This window comes from Penicillium rubens, assembly GCF_028828025.1.
Source record: "Penicillium rubens strain IBT 27055 chromosome Unknown utg000004l_segment0_segment0, whole genome shotgun sequence".
Lineage (NCBI taxonomy): Eukaryota > Fungi > Ascomycota > Eurotiomycetes > Eurotiales > Aspergillaceae > Penicillium > Penicillium rubens.
Window position 1 is genome coordinate 4,083,043 of NW_026890602.1, and position 10,312 is coordinate 4,093,354.

General features: G+C 36.8%; 1 protein-coding gene across 1 annotated transcript; it reads right to left on the reverse strand.

Moving 5' to 3' along the window:
* Positions 1 to 8,415: 8,415 nt before the first annotated feature.
* Positions 8,416 to 8,607, reverse strand: N7525_011512 (uncharacterized protein; the record flags this gene model as incomplete). Its single annotated transcript, XM_061215515.1, has 1 exon — positions 8,416 to 8,607. The coding sequence occupies one exon, from the start codon at positions 8,605 to 8,607 to the stop codon at positions 8,416 to 8,418; it is 192 nt and encodes a 63-aa protein (XP_061068027.1).
* Positions 8,608 to 10,312: the final 1,705 nt, after the last annotated feature.

The window sequence follows — 10,312 nt, forward strand, 5'->3', positions numbered from 1 at the left end:
TTCTTATAGGGTATCTAGTAATTTATTACTAAGGTCTAGTAGGGTTAGTTTTATAGTTAATAGTACCCTAGATAAGCTTAATATAGATCTTATTATTACCCCTAAGGGTTATATATAATCTATACTACTATTAGGCGAAATTAGATTTACCCTTAAGCTTTAGTATAATCTTTATAATATCGGATTCCTTTTACCGATCGAAATCGTAGGGAGTCGATATAATATATAAGGATAACGGTTAAATAGGATTAAATAGTTAAAAAAGGAAGGGTAATAAGGTTAACGAACGGTCTTAGCGGGAGAATAATAGTCGTAAATAATATAGAAATAATATAACTAGATAAAAACTAGATATAGATATATAACGGGTTCTAATTAGTCTAATTAGAAATACTCGGAAGCGGGGTATAGATTAAAGCCTCGATCTAGAAAAACTCTACTATAGGCCTATATAGAGTCTTAGCGTGACGTAAAACGCTAAAAAACGGGGAATTAAAGCTTATTATAAGATAGAGGCTTTAAGGATAGGCGCTTATAACCTAATAGAGACAGACTATAAGGAAAGGTAGTGTGCTCTAGAAAAGTGATAATATACGTGAAGAAGGGAAGAAACTATCTGGACGAACTAGCTAATGTATAAGGGAGCAAAGGGAGTCACGTGACCAGGTCACGTGACCTCTAACAATACACTTCGTATATCCTATAAAGCTTAATTAATTCGACCTTAAGTCCTACTATAACTAGGAAGCCTTCTATAAAAGGGTAGTTTACTACTTCCTTCTAGTTCTATAGCTGTAGTAGTAGGTTATCTTAATATCGATAGGCTACTAGTCGGGTAATAGAAAGACCGGTTATAAATATAGCGAGTATGCCCTTTATATCGTTAGAGTTAGGGGATTGATATACGGACACCCCCCTTGGCTAATGGGACACCCCTTTGGCTAATGAGACACCCCTTTGGCTAGGGAAACACTATTGTCATGCCAGGTTTGACTAATGTCATGCTACTAGTACCCTTTCGGGATAGTATCTCTTGGCAGTTAGTTTTTAATACAAGTGCTATTTTCTATAGTATTGCCTTAGTAAAAAACACAGCCCCCGAACATCTCCAGCCACAGAGTACATATACGCTCGGTCTGATCTTTACCCGCCCCCGCCCCTTTTCATCTGATTATGAAGCTCCCCGTAAATCACGTGATCTGGATAGGGCTTGTTTGCTAGGGTTTGCCGAGTCCCCCCACAAACATTCTGATTTCCCATAGTAGAAGCTGCACTTTCACCTACATTTTTACCTACACTTTTACACCCCCCTTTCCATCACTTTTACACCCCCTTTTTCATCAATTTTCATCAATTTTCATCACTTTTACACCCATTTACACCCATTTTCACCCATTTTCACCCATTTTCACCCATTTTCATCGATTTATCATCGATTTGTCATCGATTTTCACACCATTTAAACAAATCACATAATCTAGATAGGGTTTGTTTGCTAGTTTTTACCGAGTCCCCGCACAAACATTCCGGTCTCCTATAGTAAAAGCTACACTTTCACCTGCACTTTCACCTACGCTTTTGCAACCCTTTTTCATTAGTTTAAACACTATTTTTATTAGTTTAAAAATACACTTTGATTTTAACCTTTAATTTGTTTCAAATATAGGCAAAAATACAGATAAAAATGAAGCTTTTACCAGAATACAAATTGATATTGATATATAGATTTTTTATTTATATACGGACTCGGTTAACCCTAGCAAACAAGCCCTACTAGATCACATGATCTATGGGAGCTTCATAATCAGATGAAAAGGGGAGGGGGGGGGGGGCGCGGGGAAAGATCAGACCGACCGCAGATATACTCTATGGCTAGAGATGTTCGGGGGCTATGTTTTTCACTAAGGCAATACCATAGAAAATAGCACTTGTATTGAAAACTAACTGCTAAGAGTTACTATCCCGAAAGGGTACTAGTAGCATGACATTAGTTAACCCTGGTATGACAATAGTGTTTCCCTTTAGTAATACTAAAGCGGGTAGTTATATTTTTATTAATTTATTAATAGTTATAATATTAGGTAAGCGTTTCGGACTTAGAGTAGAAAGACTAGATTATAAATACCTCGTATAAGGCTTTAATAGTAAACTAGTAGAACTAATATAGTATATAGCTTTCCTTACGATTTATATCGATAGAAGGATTTAACGATAGATCTCTGTACTAATTATAGATTTAGAAAGATACGATATTATCCTTAGGCGGATATAGTTTACTAAGTATAATATCCTTTTTAATTATTAATAATACTAGATAATTTAGCTAGATAAAAGAACTCTCTTTAATAAAGTAGTAAGTAAGATCTCTATCCTAACTCTAAAGACTATCCTATAGAGATCTTTATAAGATAATATTTACTAGAAGGATATAGACTAGAGAGATCGTCTCTTTAAGTTAATAGAGATAACTATAGAAGTATAGAAGCTAAAGAAGGATATCTATCCTTACGTCTATAAGCGCTAGTATAGACACTAGTAGATATAAGAGTAGAGAAAGATAATATAGAATATTAGGGATAAAATACTAAATATTCTACTCTCCTATAAAAAGGAAGATAAACCTCCCCTTCCTATAATCGATATTAGTATAATTAGAAAAGTCGGATTCGATAGATAGGAAGTATAGAAAAAGAGAGACCCTATAAGTAGAATCGAGATCTTTACTATCTTACTTTATAAGATAGACTAAATTCTTACTATAAAGTTATCTATCGAGGAGGATTCTAAACTTTTAAAGATTAAAAGGATATTACTATTAGAGTATTATAATCTAGCTAAAGTGTTTTTAAAGAAGAAGTTAGATAAATTACCCTTATATAGACCTAGTATAGATTATAATATTATTCTTAAAGCTAAAATATAACTAGGTTACTATCTATCCTCTTTATAAGCTATCTCTTAATAAGCTAAAAGCGGCGAAATAGTATATTATTAAGAATTTAGATAAGGGCTTTATTATACTAAATATATCCCCTTATATATCTCTAATCTTAATAATAAAGAAGCCTAGTAGTAGACTCCGCTTTTATATTAACTTCCGAAAGCTAAATATAATTACTAAAAAGGACTATTATCTACTCCCTTTAATCGATAAAGTACTTTAATAAACTAGTAAAACGAAGTACTTTACTAAGCTTAATATTAAATAGGGTTTCTACTAGATTCGTTTAACCTTAGGAGCGGAGGACTTAATAACCTTTAGGATATAATACGGATCCTTTAAGTATAAGGTAACACTATTTAGGTTAATAAACGGACTAGCTATATTTTAGCGGTTTATAAATAATATCTTATAAGAATATATAGATAAATATATAGTTACCTTTATAGATAATATCCTTATCTATAGTAAGACTCTTAAAGAATATTACCGATAGATAAGAGAAGTACTCTCTTATTTATAGAAGGCTAGTTTATAAATTACTCTTTTAAAGTGTGAATTTACTATTATAAAGACTAAGTTAGATTTATTATAAGTATAGATAGTATCGCGGTTAATCCTAAGAAGATCCGGGTAATCTAGTTATAGAAGACCCTATCGATAGTAAAAGGAGTATAATCCTTCCTCGGATTCTATAACTTTTATCGATAATTTATCTAGGGATATAGTTTAATTTCGAAGCCTCTATATCGTCTAACCCGATAGGACGTCCTATACGAATAGTCTACCTATATAGGGTTCTTTAAGTATTTACCTACCACCCCACTTTTAAATCACCCTAATAATAACCCGTTGTTTTGTTTTCCTTCCTACACCTCCCCTATACCTCCCCTAGGTATAGAAAATAGCTCTTCTCGTAGAGCGAAAGGTGAACTTTTATATAAACAAAGGTCAGCTAATATCTATACTTATAAATCCGGTGTTCTATAGTTAAAGCTAGCTAATAATTTTAGCTACAATCGTAAAACTATCTTTAATATAATCTAGCGCTTTAGATAGTATAACGCTATCGAATCACTTCCTCGTAGTAGTCGTCCTAGGGAGTTTAGTAATCGAACTTGTAGTTTTATCTATCTCTAAGCTCGTTAGTATCCTTTTTATATATATAGATAGCTAAGTGTAATCACCCCTAGTAATCCGTCCTATACGCTTATTATCTTAGTTTTAAAGTAATTCCGACTCTTTAAATACCGATCGAGGCGTAAAATCCCGATCGGTAAGAAATTAGCTATTAAACGATATAATTTTACACGCTATTAGCTTCGAAATTAGTCGGTAAATAGCGTTTAAAAATAGATTTTTTCGGACGAATATTCCGTCTAATAAACCTCTAACTCTAGACTTTAATAGTGCTAGCGTTTTTAATCTAAGGCTTACCGGAGAGACCTTATAAATATAAAAGCGTACGTTAAAGATATATCCTAAATAGTCTAGGGTTCTATCTAGCTTAGTAGTCGCTTAGATCTAGTTATAATAGAGAGGGAGAAGGAGTTAGACCCCGATACTTTAAAAACCGGATATACCGCGGTCTCGTATATTAGGGCGCTCGAAAAAGGTCTAGTTCTAATCTATATACCTAGTTTTATCTTCTAGTAAGATAATATACGGATTTATACTATATTACTTACGTAGGAGTGGTTTAAAACCTATAGTATATACGTGGAAGAGTGGCCTACGCACTTACCTAATTTAAACCCTATTAAACCTATCTAGCGGTAGTTAAAACTTAAGCTTTTTAAGTTATATCTAGGGGAAACACTATTGTCATGCCAGGTTTAACTAATGTCATGCTACTAGTACCCTTTCGGGATAGTAACTCTTGGTAGTTAGTTTTCAACATAAGTGCTATTTTCTATGGTATTGCCTCAGTAAAAAACATAGCCCCCGAACATCTCCAGCCACAGAGTATATCTACGGTCGGTCTGATCTTTCCCCGCGCCCCCCCCCCCCCCCCCTCCCCTTTTCATCTGATTATAAAGCTACCACAGATCACGTGATCTAGTAGGGTTTGTTTGCTAGGGTTAACCGAGTCCGCACACAAATAAAAAATCTACATATCAATATCAATTTGCATTCTGGTAAAAGCTTCATTTTTATCTGTATTTTTGCCTACATTTGAAATAAATTAAAGGTCAAAATCAAAGTGCATTTTTAAACTAATAAAAATAGTGTTTAAACTAATGAAAAACGGTTGTAAAAGCGTAGGTGAAAGTGCAGGTGAAAGTGCAGCTTTTACTATAGGAGACCGGAATATTTGTGCGGGGACTCGGCAAAAACTAGCAAACAAACCCTATCTAGATCATATGATTTGTTCAAATGGTGTGAAAATCGATGACAAATCGATGACAAATCGATAAAAATGGGTGAAAATGGGTGTAAAAGTGATAAAAATGGATGAAAAATGGATGAAAATGGATGAAAGTGGATGAAAGTGGATGAAAATTGATAAAAAAGGGGGTGTAAAAGTGATAGAAAGGGGGGTGTAAAAGTGTAGGTAAAAATGTAGGTGAAAGTGCAGCTTTTACTATGGGAAATCAGAATGTTTGTGGGGGGACTCGGCAAACCCTAGCAAACAAGCCCTATCCAGATCACGTGATTTACGGGGAGCTTTATAATCAGATGAAAAGGGGCGGGGGCGGGTAAAGATCAGACCGAGCGCATATGTACTCTGTGGCTGGAGATATTCGGGGGCTGTGTTTTTTACTAAGGCAATACCATAGAAAATAGCACTTGTATTGAAAACTAACTGCTAAGAGATACTATCCCGAAAGGGTACTAGTAGTATGACATTAGTCAAACCTGGCATGACAATAGTGTTTCCCTTACTAAATACTAAAATAGAAAATAAGCGTCTATTATATATTAGCTATATATTAAAAACTAAGCTATTTTTAGGACCGCTAATTAACTTCTATAAATCTAACGAAAATAATAATACCTTCTATCTATTTAAAAGAGAGACTTCGCCTAGATAGGAACTTTTCCTAAATCGGTATCGGCTTTAAGCTCTATAATCTCGTCTATATAAAAAAGGTTTATAGTAGGAGTAGTTATTATAATAGTAAGAGTTAGTTTCTTCTTTAGATAATTATAAGTTATATATCTATAGGGGATTGGTATAGAGACCCCCCCCCTTCTGTAATGGGACCCCCCTTTCGGTAATGGGACCCCCCCCCTGCCTGAAATTTCAGTACCGCCTTCCTAATCGGGTGCGACCAGGATTTCTGCCATACTTCCTGCCAGTGCAGAGTTTTCTGCCATATAATTCTGCCACCACTATAGGAATTCCGGTTTATATAGTAAAAAAACATGCATTTTGATCAGAAAAAAACGTATATTCTTATTGAATTAAGCATTTGTTTATATATACAGGTTAAATGAGCTTCTTAACCAGGTCCCCGCGCGCGCTATCCCCGTCCTCGACCCCGTCCTCGGCCTGCACTACTAGTTTCACCCCCCTCTGTCACAGTTACTCCCCGTCTACGTCCTCGTCCCTACGGCCGTCCTCGTGCGCGTCCCTGTCCTCGGCTCTCCTCCTATGACGAAGGATCTCGGTGTACGGAACGATCCTATATGAGAGGATTAGGTGAAGACTGCGGTTACTGGGTGCTGCCGGCCTAGGTGCTGCCGGCCTGGGTGCTTAGGAAGTTGCGAGCACCGCGCGGACGCCCCTGTCGAGTTGTACGAAGGGGATCTTAAATAAGAAGTGAGGGGTCAATTGGCGGAGCGTTATCGATATTATATAAATGCTAGTACTAGTGGAAAAGCTCTAGTTCGAGCGGTTTATCCTCGTCTTTGTACTGCTTGATAATATAAATATATGGGAATCTAGATATTTCTTTTAAATTGTAGGCATAAATAGGGGGGATCGGACGCTTGTTTTCACCGTCTTTAGGGAGATATCTTTTATAAACTTCCTTTATGAGTTAAATTGCCCGTACTAAGATACGATTGGTGAGTAGGATAAAAAGCGGCGAAACTAGCGTTGGTAGTCTCTGAATCTTCTAGCTTTAAATCGTATACTTGACTTTAGTGAACTATAGTTTAACTACGCGCTCGAAGTTACGAAGTACTACTAGTAAGCTATTGGTAGACACCTAAAGGTCTTGTTTAAGTAGCTAATAAGCACTCTTAGTGCGGGAAGTCGCGATCTTATTGAGATATAGGTATGATCCGGTATAGTAATAGAGAAACCTTTCTAGGCAGTCTTCTATCTATTCACTCTATATATAGTCGATTAAGGGTTGAAAGAGTGGGTTATTATACTACTCTTTGAACCGCGCCTACTAACTATGCTATTCTTCGGGGGTAGTAGTATAAACGACTCGATTCTAACGCCGAAGTATCTTTTTCTACCCTTTATCAACCTTTTCTCGGTCCTCCTTCGCTTACTAGGCTTTTGTCTAGCGGGTGGACTAGGACTAGTCACGATCCCGGCGGGCTTATACGATCTGATTAGTAAGAATAGGGCGAGTAACCTTTATAATTCTTATATTAATATACTAGATATAAAGTATATACTTTATCTCTAGAAATACGCTCTTAATAGCATTGATAAGCGCTTATTCTTTATTAGTGAGAATTGTATAGGGGTAGGGAGGGACGAGACTAAGCGATTTATATACTTTAGTAAGGTAGCTAAGTATAACTTTATATATATCCTCCTTTTTATCTCTTATAAAGGCAAATCCGAGGTGGAAGGTAGATCCTATAGGAGAAAATCCTATAATATCGAGTAAAGGAAGGCCGTACCGGTTGGTCTTATAGGTGTAGTCTATTGAAATAACCTAAGGGTTTATCTATAGTATTTTGACACTTGATTTATATATATAGAATAAAGCGGAGATATAGTATTGATCATCGATTTCGTACTTAAAGATCTAGTCACTATCCTTTAGAAGTTCTTATAATAGCGCTTGGATTGGGGTTCGGCTAGCGAGGAAGAGTTCGTTAAGCTTCTTACGCTTATTGTAGATATCCTAGGCAATAATAGCGCTCTCGGGATTAGCCTTATATAGCTTAGATAATATTTAACGCGTCGTACGGCCTTATTGGACCGTATTATCAATCTTATCTTTCTTCTAACTAAGCTTAAGAGCCCGCTAAGTAGGGTGAGTTAATACCGGCGAAGAGGGGTGATTATACGTAGGATCCTCGAGTGTAAGGTGCTAAAGGTTGGTCTATAGGTCTAAGCGAAGCGCTATTTTAAAGGGACATTCTAGCGCACGGGTGGTTGTCTTCCGCTTCTTTACTAGAGGATCCGATATAAGCTTACGACCACAGTCGTAAATTAGCCGAATTGTCTTCTTTACTCCCTTCTTTGTGAATTTAGAGCGGCGGCTTACTACCGTATAGCTATATAGTCGCGCGAAGGTATTTATAGCTTCAACTCCTTCCTCTATCGTGCGGAATTGTTAGTTAAGCGGCGGGGTCGGAAATGTAAAGGTCTCGGTGCTTAGTAGTGCGGGAGAGGGAGCCTCGGTGCTTAGCAGTCTAGGTAGGGACTCGGTGATTGGTAGTGTGGGTAGGGACTCGGGAACGACCTCACGGTCCGAGCTAGCGTCCGAATCGGACGAATCAAGGTATACTAGGCCTAAAGAGGCCATTTTGGTTGCTAAAATGATAAAAACTGGATAGGAATGATAGAAAAAAAAGGATTAAAACTGATATATTTAGTCGGAAAAATGGGTTAGAAGAAGGTAGGATAATATATGCAAACCAGAATTGTATTATCAGACTGTTTACTGCTCGAGTCCTACAACTTATATAGGACAAAAGTGACTTATTTTCACTATATGTTTATATACAATTTGCAGGTATCTACTATCGTCCAATAGTGTTAGGGGAGTTTGACACGAAGGCGGTGTAAAATCTCGAAGGCGGTGAGGAGGTCGGTAGGAAGATAATTTTCGTCGAGGTAAAAGCGGTACCCGATTGGGAAGGCGGTGATATAGATTCCTAAAATTTCAGGCAGGGGGGGGGGGTCCCATTACAGAAGGGGGGGTCTCTATACCAATCCCCTATCTATATTCCTTATAGTTAAAATATTATCCTTTTCTTATTAAAGTCTCTCTTTTAGAGATAGATAGACTTAGAGTATACTCGCGCTTTATATAGAGGTTATTTAATTAGTTTATAGCTGTTAGAGGAATTTATCTTAATATCTAGGGACCTATTTCTATTATATCTTATAGCGGAGAACACTACTTTATCACTTTTATAGACGATATAACCCGGTTTACCTAGCTCTTCTTACTAAAATCTAGAGCTAAAGTTATAGAGAAATTTATATAGCTAGAAGGCTATTTAAAGACTTAATTCTCTTTTACTATAAAGAAGGTATATAGTAATAATACTCCTAAGTATAAACCCCTTACTACCTATCTCTCTTTATACGGTATTATATAGGACCCTACCCCCCTATATATAAAGTAGCTAAATAGTGTCTCTAAGATTAAAAACCGTTACCTTATAGAGCCGCTTATTACTATTATAACTAAATATTAGCTCCCTAAATATCTCTAGGGCTATCTTCTTAGTAGTATAAACTATACTATAAATAGACTTTATACCTCCTATATTAGTATATCACTATATAAAGCTCTCTATAGAAAGAAACTAGATTTATCTAATCTATACGCTTTTAGATACTAATATTAGTTCTTAATTCCTAAAGAGAAATAGGCTATAAAGCTAGATCTATATATAGAAGAAGCTTAGTTTATCGCCTAACGTAATCGGTAAGCGGGTGGCCAATGTAAGCGGGTGGCCACCCTCCCCCAATATACAGATTTTAAATGCATTTATCTCAACCAAAACGCCATTAAATTAAATTTTTAAAAAAACATCATCTATCTGGACATGTCTCTCTCCTATGTCCTGGCTTCCTACATACTCCGCACCCCCGGGGGGGTTTTGTACGCGGTTGTAAACCTGATTCACTATGCTAACCGGGACCGGGTTCATCTGCTTCCACCGGCTGTATAATCAGCGCAGATGCTTCCTACACGGAGAGACCGCTCTCTGCATATAGATGCTTCCCAGATCTAGCACGCTTTTGCTTCTTCTTCTCGTTTTCACCGCGTAAATCACTCACTTCTCTCTCCAGAAGTGCAGCGGATTGCATCGTCATTTGACAGGCTTTTAAAACCTGATTTATGGCGGAATTCAGCGGGCTCGGGGGACTTTTTGATCTTATACGAAGCAATGCTTTGATAGAGGAAGCTTACTTTTCCAATTGCACACAGTTTGAAGGTGTTTTTAGATCCCAATCACTACCCCGGCTAGGGGGGGGGTAGGGGTTCGAAGCCG